This window comes from Mobula hypostoma, chromosome 8 (genome assembly GCF_963921235.1).
Source record: "Mobula hypostoma chromosome 8, sMobHyp1.1, whole genome shotgun sequence".
NCBI lineage: Eukaryota > Metazoa > Chordata > Chondrichthyes > Myliobatiformes > Myliobatidae > Mobula > Mobula hypostoma.
Window position 1 is genome coordinate 90,595,196 of NC_086104.1, and position 20,281 is coordinate 90,615,476.

General features: G+C 37.8%; 1 protein-coding gene across 4 annotated transcripts in view; it reads right to left on the reverse strand.

Moving 5' to 3' along the window:
- LOC134350717 (syntaxin-binding protein 5) overlaps positions 1–20,281 on the reverse strand; it is a 238,902-nt gene that overhangs the window by 92,184 nt on the left and 126,437 nt on the right. For 2 of the 4 annotated variants that reach the window (XM_063056323.1, XM_063056321.1), the window contains exons 17-19: positions 7,266–7,391; positions 6,690–6,841; positions 3,717–3,800 (exon numbers count right to left, since the gene is read on the reverse strand). In XM_063056323.1, the coding sequence (XP_062912393.1) occupies positions 3,717–3,800; positions 6,690–6,841; positions 7,266–7,391 (362 nt within the window). The remainder of the gene's footprint in view (positions 1–3,716; positions 3,801–6,689; positions 6,842–7,265; positions 7,392–20,281) is intronic. The other 2 variants (XM_063056324.1, XM_063056322.1) reach the window with 1 other exon arrangement.

The window sequence follows — 20,281 nt, forward strand, 5'->3', positions numbered from 1 at the left end:
AACCTCATTCATAATTGTCTCTTCGCTCTTGAAATAGCCCTCTGCAAGTCATACCTGGTTTTCTGGTGCTGACCTGGGTCACCAGACTTGAATGCCACAGATCTAGCCTTCAGCAGACGACGTTCCTCCTGGTTCATCCACAGCTTTTGGCTTGGGAATGTATAGCAAGTCTTTGTAGGCACACACTCATCCACACAAGTTTTAATGAAGTCTGTAACAACTGCAGCATGCTCATCCAGGTTCGAAGATGAATCGGTCTAGATCGCCGATTCAAAGTAGCCCTGTAAGTGCCTAACCTATCAATTGTACATTAATCTCAACCAGTGCTCAATTCACAAAACTCATGTCACTCATCAACCAACAATCTCTATCACGTTCACTGACACTCGCACAACTTCAATAAATCTAGCAGGTTGCTTTCACTGTTAGCTAATCAACCATGACTGTCACACAACTTTCAATGTCACATTTCTCTTTCTCCTGCAGGACCACATGGCACTAAAACTGGAAATGTCAGGAATTAACTGGAGAAGGATTGGTCTATTGGGATGTTCTAAAATCCATGAAAAATGTGTGCAAGTTATTGCCAGGAAGGGGCTGAATCAATTAAAGAGAATGATTTCCTCACACCTAACCTTTCTCAACAATCTGAGCTGCTTTACTAGCTCCAATAAATGTTAGCATTCACTTCTTCTTTCATCACACTCATACCCATTCATCCCTCTACTATCCTCACATCTTGTGCGTTTATTTTGTGAGAATCCTGAGCAATGCTATCTGGCTTGGCAGAGGATGAACAAAAAGACATTCACAAGGAAGGAGTGCACCAAATTTTACAGATGCAGTCATTAGCTTGTATACAAAAGTTGCAGGGAATTTGGAGTAAAGGATCCAGGCTAGATATGCACCTGATAAGTCACCAAACACTTGGTCTGCAGCAAGATCAGGGACAGGGATAGCGTAGGCATGGGGCTTGAGTGAGAACCTCCAATGGGCATGCTATAGAAGAAAGGCACGATGAATTACTTGGTACACTGCAAATCCTACCAAATGTTCTTAGTTCATTGTCAGGAAAATGGGACAATCTGGCAAAAAATGAGCTTCAGTAAGTTACAGCAGTATGGAAGTGGTGGCCAATTCAATCAATTCAATGGCAAACCCAAACAATGCAGTTTAGAAGCCAAAGTCATAATTGTAGCAGCCATTCAATGCCCGAGTATCACAGTAAAACCATAAGATATAGTTGAGTTCAGACTACTGACAAGCAATATCAATGTGTTGTTATGAAAATTCAAACTTCTGCTATCCATGGAGTGGATTTTTAAAATGTAAAGGGAATTGAAAGTGATAGCAGTACAGAAATTCCAAAAGTATATGTTGCTGGAATGTGGTGGAAGGACTGCTCTGCTAGTGGCTCTGTAGAACAGAAACACATTGACCTCTCTTAAGAACATACATGCCCTCCCACACCTATCACATAGGTGGTGTCCTTCCTATCATCTGTCAGACACCTAGTCCAGACTGCCATCAGCCATCCCAAGGTAGTGCAGCAAATAGCAAAGTCACGTATGCCCAGAGCTTACGAGGCCAGCTTCAAAACTTGTCTTAAATCTTCCACAAAAGTCATCAACAACTTTCCACCAGACACAGTGCAACCATTATGATAGTACAGTCGAATGAGTTAAAACACAGAAAGAAAAGGCACTCTGGGTGCACGAGAGTGATTAGTTTACCTTTATATGCAAAATGGAATAATGTAATTTGTAAATATGTCTAGAATATTTGTTTGTGGTAAGCTTTCATTTTGCACTGTGGCCACGTGGATGGGGAGAAGATCAATGAGGTGTAGAAGGAAGAATGCGATGCCGTCAGTTATCTGAGGAACAAGCATTAATGATCTGCCTTTGTGGTGGAGGTTGTAGGGTTGGGGTGGTAGAGTGGTGAGTGGTAAACTCAGAATTGACACGAATAATTAAGGTTGGAAGCAGTCAGATCAACCTTTATTACTTCATTAATCTGTCAGCCTCTCAAGATCTTTCATGTAAGCTGCTGTAGGTTTCTGTGAAGAGATCAGTGAAGCACAGGCTACAGATTCTTCATGAGGTTGTATGACAAATGCTCATTTAACAAATTGGGTAAATATAGTATCTTTTTGAGAAACCTCCTTAAGATTCTGTGGGCATACTGTTCATGTTGCATTCAAGTCAAGTGCCTATTGGTGTACCTTAGCCACATACCAACAACCTTCAACAACTACCATCTTTTGCAATTTGAAACAAACTCTAGAAATTACCAAATACATGTGGAATCAAAACAAGAGGCAGAAGAAATCAACCAGAACTAAACTACAAAAGTCCTTTTAAATAACATCACTGTGATGGGTCTTTCAGTTGTAATATGCACATAACATGGTTTGAAGGATGGTGATGACTACAGTGGTGAGTTCCAAAATACAAGGTGTGCTAGTGGTGTAACAGCATTGCATATTGATTGATTTCATGACATCTGATCTGGATATTTCTGTCAGACATTCATTGTATTTGCACACCAATCTCACCAGTGACACTAAGTGCAAATTACGCAACTAACATGCATGGATGCTTTTTCTGGAGCTTTAAGGATACCCATTGCATCCCAAAAATGAGCAGTAATAATTCCAGTTTCTCATAGCTACTCTTCATTATTGGCTAGTTATGGGATGGACTTCCTCTGAAATATAACCTTTTCTTTACATTATGAACAGGGGACAAGATGAAACCAGTCAAAAAAAATTGGACATACAGGTCTTCATAAAAGAGGATCAGTTCAGGTAGATCATAAAGGTGAAAGTTCTCAAATCATTTAAGGAACTTATTAATGGAAAGGGGAACTGTTGTGTCTTTCTGAATGGATGACTCAAAAACTGATCAAATAGCTATACTTCTGATCATGAAAAAAGCATGATATTTATTCTTCTCCATTTCCACTCTGGGGATCTGCTCTGGTTCAACCTCCATAGAATTAAAGCAATGTCACAAGCTATAAGGCCTTTCCCCTCATTGTCAGATGCAAGATTTTCCGCAGTGCACAGTTGCCACAATGCATCCTATTAGTATTTTAAGATGCTAACTTCAGCAATAGTCTAATGATTTTGATACTCTGCTGTGCTGGACACAGTAATGATGTTTTACTGATTATAACTCATTTGATTATTGTTCTAACTGTGAGTTATTACAGATTAATGAAGTGATATCCCCATTTGGTAAATGATAATGATCAACAACCACAAACAAAACATTCGGAGGGAACATTCTGATTGCTAGCTGGCAGACCCATAGAGAGCTAACCGGCTACCTGTAGTGCACAAATGGCTGCTATGGGGGTGGGACTAGGGATGGCAGGGATCAACCATGAGGCAGAGTCCAGGTGCAATGCAGTCCATCAATGCAAACCATGTTTCTCCTCTCAAGTGAAATTTACTCTAGCAAAACTTCAGCTCTCATCTCACAAAACTGGTCACTACAAATGCCCTCATATGCAATGGGGATTGGAAAAAAAGACTTTTGAGTTCCTCCAGGCATCATGTAACCAACGATATGAATATATAGTCTTAACAACACATTCTGTGTGTTGTTATAAAAAAGGGGGTATGCAGGTTGCACTGATCTCAATGGCTTATGATATCTATAGTAACATCAGAAACAAAAGCAAGACAAATTTGTATCATCATAACTTACTTAGATATGAAGAACGAAGTCTTTTCACAGACTCAGAATATAAACTAGAAAGACCACACATGCAAGAAGTCACCGTCAGCATGCCTTAGGATGCAATGGAAAAAGAAAGAGCACAACACCAAAATAGTCTTTTAGCTGTAATAACCTGCAGAACAAAACTTAGAACATAGCAAAAGATAATGCAATCTTTACAAAGATGGGAAAATAAAATCAGACATCACTAGCTGTTTTTCACAACCTTTTTGTGACCTCAATACTATATTCATGATGTGTAAGCAAATTATATGTTACTGAAAAAGAGCAAATGACAGAAATACACTAACATGCTGACAATTGGAGGATTGCAAAGCAATTAAGATTAAAAAAGCTTTCTAGCTATATTAACAGGTCAATTTTTTAGCCATCCAATTATCAGATGCTCAAAGTTGCAGCATAATTTAAGTGTGATATCACAGAAGGTGAAAGCAACTATAAAATGAAATTAAGAACAACATGCTACAAATTTTGTAATGTTATGATTTGGTCATTTAATGGCTGCCTCAAAAGTCTTCCATGTTAGCAGTGACCAGGAATTCTTTAAAGGGAGAAGGAAATTGGATTTGGAAGTTAGAAACCAATACATCTTAAAAGATGTTAAGTAAACAGAAGGATCTTATGTCAGTTAAGAGATTACAGAACCCATTGCTCTGGTACTTCATGTTATTAGAAAAACAAATGCCCAGAGTGCATCTCAACTCCCCTTTCCCACGCCAGACTTCCCCTGCAAGGATTTTAACAGCTTTCTTCATGAAGTGAAGTGAGGCAAAGGACTATGGAGCTTTGTGCACATGGTGACAATGCTCACATCACTGCTCATCTAAAATTTATAAGTGGTGTTATCATAACATGCAGCAATACCTCAGTAACAGCATGTAGCTCTTAATGGGAATAATAGCTGGTACATGTACGAAGCACTTACCTACAAGGCTCTTAATTGACTAATTGCGTGCAAAGACCAGAGTCAAAAATGCTTTCACAGGAACAGTATTAGCAATTAGTTGTTCTTTTCTGAACAGGTGGCACATAGATACTTTTATTAATAGCATTGGACAAATGCATAATGATAATCGAGTAACTACACAAACCTATATGGGTTACTATATTAATAACGAAAGATTCAAAGGATAGAACAAAATCACATAGATTAGCACCAATCATAATAAAAGCTTGTTTGATAGGTGAAACAGAAGCAAACTGCCTGATTGGTTTATTTTTGTCCCTTTTGTCCCCTAAAGACCAAAGTAAAAGGAAATTATAATTGAGATTCCTATAAAAGTTCAAGCTATTTTAACATTTCATGCAATGTTATCCCCAGAAATTTAATGCTGCTATATAGACTTCAACAACATTTATTCTACTTCTACAATTTAACAAGGCAGTGATAAAGAATTGTAAAATTCTGAAATGGCCAGTTCTGAATATGAGATTTCTACATTACAAGTTACTGCCTCATTTAATTCTGACTTTCAAAACTACCTACAGAATTAAACTAATCCTTTCCTATTGAACAGTTAATGGATTATGAACAGAACAAATGAGTTTAGTATTACATTAAGTGTTAAGAAATATGTGCTTAAACATGGATTTCCTTTTCGTTAATCAGTGTACTGCCATTGTAACAGGAAACAAATATAAATAACAACAATATCATATTTTGACTGGGAAAACACTTTCATCCATCTCTGAATGAATCCATCATTTTCTTAAACCATTCCAAGTCTTCTGTGGACCCTTAATCCAACATCCGCACTTACAACCAAGTATACTTTATACTTCATTTACCCCTCATATTTTCCATCTTATTTCTTATGTCAGGCTCCTCCAATCTTTCAAATACCAAAGGCTAAAATTAGCTTTTTAGGTCTTCTCTGCAATGTGTATCTGGGTGACTCAAATTGAATCTGGGTATTTAAGTTCTAACCGCATACAATATATTGCAGAGTTTTGGTTTCACACAAGCCCAACTGGATATTCAATAATCAAGTGAAGCTTTTCATTATGCTAGTTGTTCCTCTACAGTGAAGTATTCATTTATAGTAAGTTTCATTTCACTTTCTGTTGCAACTTCAGTTATATCTGGCCTTGAGCTTATGGTAAGTAATGGTCGAACAACAATTGGTGCCATTATTCTGTGAAACAGACAGTAGCACTGGGATTTCCCCATATATGTAGTTTAATGCACAAATCTTTAAGTTGCTGCCAACAATTTACATTTTTAATAGGATCCATTTCTTGCAGATCTATCCCTACACCTAATTTTTTTTCCCTTTTAGTTTGCAATATCTTTCTATCTATATTGAATTTTACTTGCCACTCATTTAGCCATTACATTTTCTCTGCCTTTTTTATTAGGCCATTTCCACCACTTTCTACAATTCTTTGTGCTTAACTTATAAAAAAAAAACGAAATTAATTTATTTATTGAGTTATATTAGGTATTTATTTACAGCTCCAGGGACCATTCAGCCCATAAAGTTTATTGATTGCAGATACTGTATCAGAACCTTAGAAAATGCCACACTAAAGGTTGGGCATTTTATTTAGCTCTGGCACACTTGCATAATTATAAACACCCAGCCCTTGATCTCTTGCAGTTAAATTCCTTGTCCATTGATTTTAATTTATGAGTCTTTCCATGTGCTGTGTACAGGCCAGCTTGTTTCATCCCATTTCTAAGAACTGATAATAAAGGAGTGATTCACTGAATGCTTACTGATGATTATGTTCCTTTCAGAAGAATACCTTTCTCCCACAGCAGTAGCAAGTACAACACTTCATGCTGCCATGGAATAGATGGCCATGAACTGTACTGCCACCCACCTAATGATTTCACACAACAGACTGCATGTTCTGCATACTGTGCATATATCCACAGAGCACATTGTTTATTTCATCTCTTGCAGGAATCAAGGAAGTGAAAACATCAGTGCCTACCTCCTGAGGCCTGCCGGGTTTTGCGGGGGGACTTTGGTTGCCTCTGATAAGGATCATTCGAACCATAGAGTTCAATTGTGCCCAGGTTTAAAAGTACAGTCTTCTGAATGTAATCAACCATTGCAATACCATTACAGTTCCCAAACACCAAACTAAAAGGAAAATAAATGGCATTATTAAACAACATATTTCATCTGCTAATAAATACTCAACAACAAATCTGCATCCCACTCTGAAAACTGAGCAGTGTGTTACATGATTATGTATTTATATACCATACAGTAGGGCTAGAAAGGGCAACAAAATAAATTCTATTGCCTGAAAGAGAAAGTGATATTTCGTGGTGACAGCTGAGGACCAGGCACGATGAACATGGAATTAACTCGATTTGGAACAAATTGTTTTCTCACCTATTACCTGCACAAAACTGAGTATGTGAAACAAAAGGTTGACATGTGATTTAGATAAGCAGAAAATTTAATCGTCATTGTAATGTGTCACATCTTAATACCTTGAATTTGGGGCAATATGTTGTAGGAAATCAGAGCTTTACTCACAGTAGATGCTGGTACTCACAGTCCATATGATGAATTGACTGCTAGGCTGGTTATCTGCTGTGGAGGCTCGCCGTTTACCCAAACCAACTGAATGACTACTTCAGCCTGGTAGCCTGCCCCTTGTTTTAATGGAGTACTTCTAATTCTGGAGAAGGAAACATGTGCATTTGATTTAAACGAAACCTTTCAAGACTGAATGAGAAGCAAAGATTTATTAATATTTCCAATATTCAGTATTTTCCAGTAATTTGTAATTTTGTTTATATATGGAAAGGCACTATCTCCAAATACACAACTAAAATGAGCAGGCTTAACTTGATTCAATTATTCTTGTTTTCCTTTACGAGAGGTGATATTTCTCATTTACCTAAGGTTTTATATGCATAGATCAGCCTGTTATTTTGCAAAAGGAGTTTCTGGTATCTGCAAAAGGACTAGTGTGAAAAATCAAATTTGGTCACAAGAGCCTCCATTCCAAATCTAAGAAAACTTGTGATGCAAGAAGCCATGATCGACGAAGAGCTATTTTAACAAATACCACTAACTTCAAGGTTACAGCTCCACGCACGCATCCAAGTTCTTTTTAGGATGAGCAACAAATTCTTAAATTCAATTGAGTGAAAAATCTTTTTATCTCTCCTTTATCTTATCAATTACTTGTACGTCTATATTTTGACTTTCAGCTAAGGAAAACAGGTATTCTCTATTTTCTCTTTCTAGGTCCAACATAATTTTATACATCTCGAGTTAAGTCCCTCATCATCTTCTTTAAACACTTTATTGACCTGTCTTACCTTTAATGATTTGTAGAAACAATTCAATCCTTTCCTCTGCACCTCTTTGCACTCTCTCATTTATTGCACATTCTCTCACTTCATTGTACCTCCCAAAATGCATTACCTCACTTCTCTGCAATTAATTTCATTTGTCACTTTTCATCCCAAGTGACTTATACTTTTCTGTGGTCTAGCATTTTCCTCAACATTAATTACACAGCCAAATGTGCTTCCTGTAAATGTCTTCATCAAGCCCTCTTAAGTCTGAATCATTCTATATTATGAAAGCAAGGAGCTGAGACCCATGCCCCATGAGCACCCTCACTGGAAACAGCTTTCCAGTCACAAAAACACAATTAACCTCTACCTATGGCTTGAAGCCATCAGGACTATTTTGGATCCTAGTTTGCCATTCTCCTGGGAGCTCTTACTTTATTGACCTTATTGCCATACAGGACACTGTCAGATGCTTTGCTACAATCTGTAGAGACAACAACAAATGCACTCTCCTCAGTGAGTCCCCTTGTTACCAACTTTTAAAAAATTCCAACTTGACCCACATGACCTTCACTTAATAGTGAAGGTCACTTAATAGTGAATAGAGGGCTTTGTGGCTAAGTTTGCTGACGATACGAAGATAGGTGGAGGGGCCGGTAGTGCTGAGGAAACGGAGAGTCTGCAGGGAGACTTGGATAGATTGGAAGAATGGACAGAGAAGTGGCAAATGAAGTACAATGTTGGAAAGTGTATGGTTATGCACTTTGGCAGAAAAAATAAACGGGCAGACTATTATTTAAATGGGGAAAGAATTCAAAGTTCTGAGATGCAACGGGACTTGGGAGTCCTGGTACAGGATTCCCTTAAAGTTAACCTCCAGGTTGAGTCGGTAGTGAAGAAGGCAAATGCAATGTTGGCATTCATTTCTAGAGGAATAGAGTATAGGAGCAGGGATGTGATGTTGAGACTCTATAAGGCGCTGGTGAGACCTCACTTGGAGTACTGTGGGCAGTTTTGGTCTCCTTATTTAAGAAAGGATGTGCTGACATTGGAGAGGGTACAGAGAAGATTCACTAGAATGATTCCAGGAATGAGAGGGTTAACATATGAGGAACGTTTGTCCGCTCTTGGATTGTATTCCTTGGAGTTTAGAAGAATGAGGGGAGACCTCATAGAAACATTTCGAATGTTAAAAGGCATGGACAGAGTGGATGTGGCAAAGTTGTTTCCCATGATGGGGGAGTCTAGTACAAGAGGGCATGACTTCAGTATTGAAGGGCGCCCTTTCAGAACAGAAATGCGAAAAAATTTTTTTAGTCAGAGGGTAGTGAATCTATGGAATTTGTTGCCACGGGCAGCAGTGGAGGCCAAGTCATTGGGTGTCTTTAAGGCAGAGGTTGATAAGTATCTGAGTAGCCAGGGCATCAAAGGTTATGGTGAGAAGGCGGGGCAGTGGGACTAAATAGGATAAAATGGATCAGCTCATGATAAAATGGCGGAGCAGACTCAATGGGCCGAATGGCCTACTTCTGCTCCTTTGTCTTATGGTCTTATGGTCTAAATTTGACTGTACTAAATCAACTATACCTTTCTAAATGGAAGTTTATAGTGCCCCCACCCACTGAAATGATGCCAAATTTAAACTAACTAGCCTATAATTTGTTGCAATAGCATGAAATTACTTGGTTTATGCCTTCCTCCCTTTTTAAACAACTCACAATGGTAGCAGCCTTCCAATCCTCAGGCATTTCTCCTTTCACCAGCAAAGATTAGAAAATGATTGTTAACGGCTTTGCAAATTCCTCTCTAGGTTACATTAATAAGCTGGTTTCATCCTGGTATAATGACTTACTGCTTTCAAATATGCTGAATGCTTCAATACTTTCTCTTTTACCGCATTTACCCATCTAATATTTTACACTGTTCTGTTATGTTAGCTTTTCCCATATCTTTTGTAAGGCAATCCACGAGGTATTAAGGGCATTACACACATCCTATAACCCCTCTCCCCCCCCCCACACACATTTTCTGGTCCCTTACATTTCCTTTACATATTTTTGCAATTTGTTTTTGAGTTGACTTGCTAGGATGTTTTCCTGATTTTCTATTTCATTTCACTCCTACACTATTTCAGGCTCTCAGCAGTATTAAGCTCTGGGTAGCCGGACAAAAGCTTTCTTTCTATCCCTCGGGTTTTCATGCACAACAGTCTCTGGAGATAGAGAGAATGGTGCCAAAAGCAAAAAATATTCAGCGAGCAGTAGAAAATGCCTTGTTAATGAGAGAAGTCTGAGAAGAATAGCCAAACTGGTTCAAGTAGTTGTAACTATGAGTTACAACAGCGGGTGCAGAAGAGCATCTCTGAATGCACAACATGTCAAACCTTGAAGTGGGTGGGCTACGGAAGACCACGAACAGAAGGTGGCTAATAAAGTGGCCACTGAGTTTATATCATCCAGGGAGCAGTCCCACACAATTTTGGGGGAAACCTTTAATGCTGAACCTCTTGATTCTCCTTAAAAGCTCCCACTGCTCAGACAGATTTATCAAATATCTATTTCAAGACTACTTTTTCACTTAGTAAAACTGGTCTTCCACTAAGTTAGAATCTACAATTCTTTACCATTGTCTTTCCCATAACTCTATGAAGTCTAAATGACCTATGATCACTATCTACTACCCCACCATTGTTTCTTCCATTGATCCACCTTAATTTTCTGAAACTACATCCAGATTGCATCCCTTTTAATGGACCTACAACCTGTGGAATCTGCATACAAACTGAGGAATTCTGCTCCCTCTATGCCTTATATGTTGACTATATTCTAAGTGAGGAACTGAACTTCCAACTATTACTGTCCCAATGCTTTCACATGTGCCAAAGACTTGCCCTCAAATACTGTTGATCTTTCTTTTTAAGACAGTTTGGTCATCCATAGCATACTTTCAATTGCACTGCTCTGCTTTTGTTGTTTACTTCAACCTGGACTCCTTTGATGATTTCCTTCACACAGGAGATTGCTTCTTTAACCAATGCTGTCAGACCTTATTCTTGTCCTCTGATACGAATTGTTAAGACATTTTTTCTGGCACTGGTTTAACAACATTTAAGTAGAAGATAAAATATCATTTTTCCAAGTGTCTCCTTGCCCTTACACAACTGCCTTCCTCACTATAGTTCTTGCAATTTGGTATGTATAATTAAATACAGCCAGATTCCTTTACTGCCTATTTCTAACCTTTGCGCTGTTTTCCAAAATCTATCATTAGTTTAAAAGTACTGCAACTCTGTTTTCCTCCCTTATGAATGTACGCTTAGCTTTCTGCCCAACTGCCAAAATCAGCTAAAACCTGCACAAAAGCACCATCAAACCTACCCATGAGAACATGAGACCCAAGCCCCGTTGAGATACCACTCACTCTGGCCTATACACTCACCAGAAACTGTACTGACACTCCAAGAGTATGACGCCCTCTCTCCTGTGCCATCACTCCAGCCAAATGTTATCCACCTACATTCTGTATTTTATGGCATATGGCACCATAAGCGATCTGGAGATTACCGTCTACTTAATCTCTTTTCCATCTATTTAAAATCAACCTGCAAGTCTTCTATTGTCATTATACCTATGATATTTGTACTGTTAAGGCAAGGGCCTATGGCTGATCATTCCTCTCCAAATACTTTACTGTCTCAGTGTTACCTTGATTCTGGCACCAGGAAGGCAACATCCTTGATTTACTGCCAAGACTAGAAAAATCTCATCCGCTTCCTTATAACAAACACTATTTTCTTTTCATCTCTAACTCTCAGTAAACAGCAGTAAGGCAGTCAAAATGACAGAAATCTGATGGAACTGAAAGGCCAGATTTACCAGTGCTACAACCTTCTGATTGCAGTTGGCTGTAGTCTCCACTGGTCAAGATAGAATTCTGAACCACAAAAATGAGCAGAAAATGCTCAATTATCCATATACAGGTGGAAGGTTGTAGTCGTCAATGATATGACAAATATCTATTACATGATTTTCTAACTAACCCCCCAAACAAGACAAATATGAGATATTTTACATTTAACCTAAAACAGAGACATTTAATTTATATTTCTAAACTCACTGAGTCTATGCCAACTTAGGGAGCAAACATGCTCCTAATTACTTCCTGGTAAGCTATTCTTCCTTGCACTCTTATCAAGTCTGTGCTTTTGTGATTTTGGCACGTTGGCCTTCATAAATCAAAATATTAAGTGCAGGAATTGGGATGTTATCTTGAAGATCTATAAGATGTTGGTGATGCCTAATTTGCATTCCAGTCAATATGGCGCCTGCGTGCAATGTTTCTTCGGTCAACATCCTCACGATAGATCATGAAACCACATATTTAACTTCTCTTATGTCTTTCATCTTGGATGTGATTCTGAAACTGTTGGAGCCTGTGATTTGCTGTTTGGAGATTGTTTGGGTATTCCAGTACTCTGCAGTGTCTAAGAGGATTCCAAGAGTCAGAAGTGGTGAGCGCAAGAAGGTTGCGGGACAGGGCGCAAGCCAATGCTCGACTGCATTTCAGCAATTAAAGCTTCCATTGTTTGCTGATTAAAATGATGAGGGAGATTGAAATATCGAGGCAAATGTAGAAGTGTGGAGATCTTTTGGGTGCTTCAGTGCAATGCAGTCTCTGAGAGGACAGGGCGCAAGCTGATGTTTGGCTCCATTTCACCGATTAAAGCAATGAGGGAGATTGAAGCATCAAGGTGGGTGTGGAAAGTGAGTGCCGGTTGCTTGTCTCTTGATCGCTGAGAATTGCTCTGCCACGTTACCAGAGAGGAGAAAAACCTGCCATTGTACCTGAAGTGTGTTACCTAGGTTTTCTGTGTTTTGGATATGGACATTGACTATAAACTCCCCCCGCCCCTTCAGTCTTATAGTTTTTATAAAATATTCTGTGTCCACCCGCCTCCCCCCCCACTCCCCGATGGTTCTTGTTTTTTCTTTGAGGGGGATTTGGGAGTTGACGTGCCTGCTCCATTTTTGTTCACTTTTGTGCAAGGAGGGGGAATTTGGGGGTTGATGATCATGTTGCCTTTCTTTTCTTTCTTTGTTTCATGGCTACCCAGAAGAAGATTTCTGAGTTGTATGCTTTGAGAATAAATGAATCTTTGAGAATTATGTGCAATTCTGGTTACCTACTTACAGGAAAGACATAAATACGATTGAAAGAGTGCAAAGAAAATTTACAAGGATGATGCTAGGACTTCAGGAACAATGTTATAGGTAAAGGTTGAATAGGTTAGGATTTTATTCCTTAGAGCATAGGAAAACAAGGAGAGATTTGATACACATAACTATGAAGGATTTAGATAGGGTAAATGCTAGCAGGCTTTTTCCACTGAGGTTGGGTGAGACCGAGAACTGGAGATCATGGGTTAAGGGTGAAAGATGAATTGTTTAAGTTGAATATGAGGGGGATCTTCTTCACTCAGAGGCTGGTGAGAGTATGGAACGAGCTGCCAGCACAAGTGGTGGATGTGTGTTTGACTTCAACATTTAAGAGAAATCTGGATAGGTACCTGGATATTAGGGGTATGGAGGCTACGGGTCAGGTGCAAGTCAATGAGAGAAGGCAGATAATAGTTTGGCACAGCCTGAATGGGTTGAAGGATTTGCTTCTGTGCTGTTGTGTTCTATGATTCTAAGACTCTTCTCCCTCCAACTCCAGAATCAGATTTAATATCATTGACATAAATTGTGAAATTTGCAGTTTTGTGTTCCCAAACCATTGAGTGTGTGTTTTCAGTTCCTGTACTTATGAGAAGAGGGTATGTCACAGATGGTGAATGACCTTCATGATCGATGCTGCCTTCCTGAAGCTTCGCCTTTTGAACATGTCCTTGATGGTGGAGAGGCTTGTGCCTGTGATGGAGCTGGCTGAATGTACAACCCTCTGAAGCCATTTACGAACCTGTGCATTGGAGCCTCTGTACATACAGTGATGTAACCAGTCAGAATGCCCTCCATGGTACATTTGTAGAAATTGGCTAGAATCTTAAGTGACATGCCAAACCTCCTCAAAGTCCTATTGAAATATTGCACTGGCGTGAATTGACTGTGAGTGCATCAAAATGCTGGGCCCAAGATCAATCCTCTGAGATGATGATGCCCAGGAACTTGAAATTGCTCTCTGGCTAAGTCATCATTAAGAATTGATGTGTTTTCTTCTGACTTTCCCTTCCTGGTTTATAATCAAATCTTTGGTTCTGTTGACATTTAATGCAAGGTTGTCATTGCAACACCACTTGACTAGCAGATCTATTTAATTCCAGTATGCCTCCTTGTCGCCATCTGAGATTCGGCCCACAACATTGCTGTCTTTGGCAAGTTCACTTGAGCTGTGCCTAACCACATAGTAATGACTATCAAGGGAGTAGAGTAGTGGCTAAGCATACATTCTTGAGGCACACCTGTGTTGATTGCTAGTGAGGAAAAAATGTTGCCACCAATCCATACTGACTGTTTTCTCCTGATTAGTTAAATAGGGAGGTACAGAGGCCCAGGTTTTTAAGCTTGTTGATTAGTACTGATACCACCAGAACCTGATCATTATGATGAATTTGTCCGACTAATCTGGAAAGTAGCACAGAACATACGTAGAGGCTGCAGAACCAAATATATTCAGGGATTGACCCGTGATATCAAGCAAAGTTATGATGAGTATGTCAACTTATACGACCAAGACCCGTTTGGTCAAGACACAATTGAAATGGGGGAGTCAGTTCTGTCCCTACTGAGCCAAGAGACAACAGTGTTGGCAGGAACTGATAGAAAACACAGACGTGACCAAGAACAGTAAGAAGGCATAGGCAATAGTTCAGAAACTCAACTCAGACAATAGACCACCGGGGAACTTCCGGTAGCGCTCATGGAGTGAAGTCGCGTTCTTGACTCGCTCCATTACCTCTGAGTTTTTCTTCGTATGATCAGCTATATGTTAATTAACCATTAAGGCATCAACTTTTACAATATTTTGAAATAAATTGGGCTCTTCGATAATTGGATGCGTTTAAGGTCTCTATGTCTAAAAATGGAAAAAATGGGAAGGACGGCAAACCTCCGGTTAGACCGAAAGATTTCCCTCCGACTGAACCACCGGTGACTTTGAAAGCTATATCGGAGCTAATTCGGGAGGAAATTTCAACTAGTTTCCAGAAAATTGCCGATTCAATTGAGAAGATACAAATATCTATTACGGAACATTGGTCGGCTATATCCGATCTTCAAAAATCCACGCAACAAAGTGAGCTCAAGATGGAGAAAATCGAAGAAACAATTAATGTAATGAAGAAGAAACTCGACTTTCTGACCTTTAAAAACTCTGACTTAGAATCTAGAATGCGACGGCAGAATCTTCGAATGATTGGGGTGCGTGAAGCTGTTGAATCCGATAACCCTATGAAGTATTTTTCTCAACTTTTAAAAGATGCATTTCCTACTGTATTTCCTGACCAACCACCGTTGTTGGATCGTGTTCACAGAGTTCCATCATACTCGCCTAGGTCAGATAAACCTAGACATGTCATTTTACGTTTTCATTACTTTCAAGACAAGGAGAAACTGTTTCGTTTTGTTCGATCTGAAGGTTACATTGATTTTCTGGATCTTAAGTTCCGATTCGTGGAGGATTTCAGTAAACCAATCCAGGATCAACGGGTTCGGTACAGATCTGTGATGTCGGAACTCTACAAGATGGATTTAAAACTAGCGCTGCTTTACCCAGCACGTCTAAGGATTCGCACGTTGGATGGAGCCCTCCGTTTTTTTGAATCTCCATCGGATGCCCAGAGTTATCTGGATCAATTTTCACCTTCAACATCTTAATCGTAATTTTTTAACTATCTCCATTGATCGGAGGTTGGGAATTTGTCGGTCTTAATTTTTTTTTGCCCTATATGGGCAGAAAAGTTTATTTTTGATTATTTAATATGGTTGCTAAACTTTCTTTTTAACTGCGTCATTTCTTTTTTTTTCCCAGGGGATTCTGGGTGGTTATTTCCTCATCGTCATTTTACGTATTTCCTTTGTGGCCTTAAATTTTGTAGTTTTTTTAAAATTTATTTTGTTTTGTAGGTTTTTATAACTAGTTTATGTTAATAATCTTATTTTTTTGTTTTGTTTATTCATGGGTCTGGGGTTTATTGCATTTTTTAAATATTTTCTGGCTTTTATTCTGTTATATTATGTGTTTATTTTAATTGAGTTATCTTTTTTCCTATTCTTTTACTGTTTTATAATCAGCTGATCTTTTTTATATTTACACTTTTTTTAGGGAGCGTATACTGGAAGTCATGGGGGTAGTTTTAGTGCTTGCTTCTTTCGGGCTGGTCTGCGTTAGATTTAGCCTTGAGCCATGGGGTGGGGGGTGGGGGGTGGGGGGTGGTGGGAGGGGCTTCATGTTTTAGTTTCTTTCTTCCTGGGCTATGTACATTATTGAAGTATTGGTTGCGTTCTTCTTCCCAGTATCTCTTGTATGTTCTGTTCCCTTTCCGGGTTTGTGGGTCTAGCCTATCGTCAATCCTCTTTGTTGCGGGTTAACTTTAGGGTTTATGGAGTCTATTATTAATTTTGTCTCCTAGAATACTAATGGTCTTAATCATCCTATTAAAAGGAAAAAAGTTTTTAAAGTGTTCCGGAGACTTAAAGCACAAATTTTATTTTTACAAGAGACCCATGTGCGGAGGGGGGACAGACTACGTTTTTTAAATTCTGCAAGGGACAACAGTTTCATTCGAACTCCAATGCTAAGATTCGAGGCGTCTCTATTTTTATAGACTCCTCAGTTACTTTTATACAACATGATATTACTTCTGATCCGAATGGTAGATTTCTATTGGTTAGTGGTCTATTATTTAATAAAAAGGTAGTTTTGGTTAATGTCTATGCTCCTAATATGGATTGTCCGGAATTTTATAAATCATTATTTAATCAGTTCCCGAATTTGAATGCTCCTCTACGGACCTTACCTAATAAATCTGCAACTTTGATTAATTCATTCCTTTCTGATTCTGGGTCGACGGACATCTGGCGTTTTTTGCATCCTCAGGAAAAAGATTTTTCCTTTTTTTCACATGTTCACCATTCCTATTCAAGAATTGATTATTTCTTTATTGATTCTCGTCTTATTTCTTCAGTGATTAAATGTGATTATGACTCTATAACCATTTCGGATCATGCTCCACTTAAGCTTTCTATTAAAATTCTGGCCAATATACAAAATAATAGACAATGGCGTTTTAATTCGCTGTTGCTTCAGGACTCGGACTTTGTTAACTTTATGAATGAACAGATTGATCTTTTTTTTACAATTAACTATACGGAGGATATTTCTGTGAACATTCTTTGGGATACTTTTAAAGCTTATATTCATGGTCAGATTATCTCGTACTCTGCTGCTTTGAGGAAGAAGCTGAAGCAGGAGGAGTTGGTAATTGTGGACAAGATTAAGGAAATTGATAAGAAATATGTTATAGCTCCTTCTGAGGAGTTATATAAACAAAGAACTGAACTTCAAATGGAACACAGTTTATTACTTTCGTCCTCGATTGTAAACCAATTAAAGAAAACAAGAAGTGAATTTTATGTACACAGTGACAAAATTGGCAAACTGTTGGCTAATCAACTGAAGTCTAATTATGCTAAATCTCAAATTAATCAGATTTATAACCAAAATGACCGACTGATACTTGATCATGTGGGGATTAATCAAACCTTCTGTGATTTTTATTCTTCTTTATATCAATCAGAGTCTCCTCGAGATTCTAAATATATGAATGATTTTTTAGATAATCTAGACTTCCCTGAGATTTCGCAGGATATGTCTTCTATGTTAGATACGTCCATTACCACGGATGAGATTAAGAATGTTATTTTCTCTATGAATTTGGGGAAAGCTCCTGGCCCTGATGGGTTTACCGTAGAATTTTATAAATGTTTCGCTCCTTCATTAATCCCTTGGTTCTGTAGGGTTTTTGAGGCTTCATTAAAACTTGGTAAACTTCCTGAATCTTTCAATAGAGCGTCAATTTCTCTAATATTAAAGAAGGATAAAGATCCTGCTCAATGTGCATCTTATAGACCAATATCTTTATTAAATGCTGATTCTAAAGTTTTTTCTAAGTTATTAGCAAATAGATTAGAAAAAGTACTTCCTTCTATTATTTCGGAAGACCAAACGGGTTTTATTAAAGGTCGTTACTCTTTTTATAATATTCGCACACTGTTAGATATTGTTTATACTCCCTCACAAAATGTTCCTGAGTGTGTTATCTCTTTAGATGCTGAGAAAGCTTTTGATAGAGTAGAATGGCCTTATTTATTTAAGGTGCTTGAAATGTGTAATTTTAGTTCGAAATTTATATCCTGGATTAAACTGTTATATCATTCTCCTGTGGCCTAGGTCCGTACTAACTCTTTAAGTTCACCTTTTTTCTCTCTTCTTCGAGGTACTCGACAAGGTTGTCCTCTTAGTCCTTTATTATTTGATATTGCATTAGAACCTCTTGCAATTGCCATTCGAGAATCTCCAAATATTACTGGGATAACTCGGGGCTTAAAGTCCCATAAAATATCACTCTATGCTGATGACTTACTTTTATATATTTCTAACCCCCAAAAATCCATCCCAGCTGTTTTAGAGTTATTAGCACAATTTAGTCTCTTTTCTGGTTATAAATTAAATCTTAGTAAGAGTGAACTTTTCCCGATTAATAAACAACTTCCTTTATATCATAACTTTCCATTTAAATTGATTAATAATTATTTTTCATATCTTGGGATTAAAATTACTTGTAAATACAAAGATTTATTTAAGATTAACTTTTTACCATTAATAGATTATTCAACTTTCATCTAAATGGTTTCCTTTATATTTAACTTTCATTGGTCGTATTAATGCAGTTAAGATGTTTTTTTTGCCAAAATTTTTATATATATTTCAAGCATTACCAGTCTTTGTTCCAAAATCTCTTTTTGACAAAGTCGACTCTAAAATTTCTTCATTTATTTGGCAAAATAAAAACCCGAGACTGGGTAAAATACATTTACAGAAAGCTAAGAGAGATGGAGGTTTAGCATTACCTAATTTTAGATTTTATTTTTGGGCAATTAATATTCGACACATGAAATTCTGGTTACTTGACCAGGATATACTATCCATTCCTAAATGGGTAGCATTGGAATTACAATCTGTTCAGGGTTATACACTTGGCTCTATTTTAGGTTCCTCTCTTCCTTTTGATTTGAAACGCCTTAAACAGGTGTCTAACCCGATAGTTAAATATACCTTACGTATTTGGTTTCAATTTAGAAAGTTTTTTGATCTTAATCAATTTGGGTTAGCGATTCCTATTTTAGGTAACATATTTTTTCCTCCCTCTTTTACGGATCATGCTTTTCAAATTTGGAAGACTGACGGTATTTCACGGTTTTTGGATTTATTTTTAGATGGTTCCCTTATGTCTTTTGAACAATTATCTAATAAATATAACTTATCAAGAATACATTTTTTTAGATATCTACAAGTTAGAAATTTCCCAAGTACTATACTTTCTTCCTTTCCAATGCTTCCTCCTACATACATTTTAGATACTATAATTAACCTTAATCCATGTCAGAAAGGTGCATCGGCTATGATTTATAATATTATTATGAAACTTAGGAAAGCTCCATTTGATAAGATTAGGGTAGATTGGGAACAGGAATTGGGGTTTATCATTTCTGTGGATGACTGAGGGCAGATTTTACAATTAGTCAACACTTCCTCTATCTGTGCTAAACATTCCCTAATTCAATTTAAAGTTGTTCATAGAGCACATATGTCCAAAGATAAATTAGCGCGCTTTTATTCTTATATTAATCCTTTTTGTGATAGATGTCCGGGGCAGATAGCCTCTTTAACTCATATGTTTTGGTCTTGCCCTACTCTGGAAACTTTTTGGAGAAACATTTTTAATATTATTTCTAAGGTATTAAATATAGATATCTCTCCTCACCCTATTACTGCTATCTTTGGACTACCTAAAATTTCCAGTAATCTTTCCCCTTCAGCCCGTAGAATGATTGCATTTCTTACATTAATGGCGAAAAGATGTATCTTACGACATTGGAAGGAGCTCAATGCTCCATCTACCTTTTTTTGGTTTTCTCAGACAATATTATGCTTGAATTTGGAGAAAATTAGAAGCAATCTTTATAACTCCTCATTTAAATTTGAA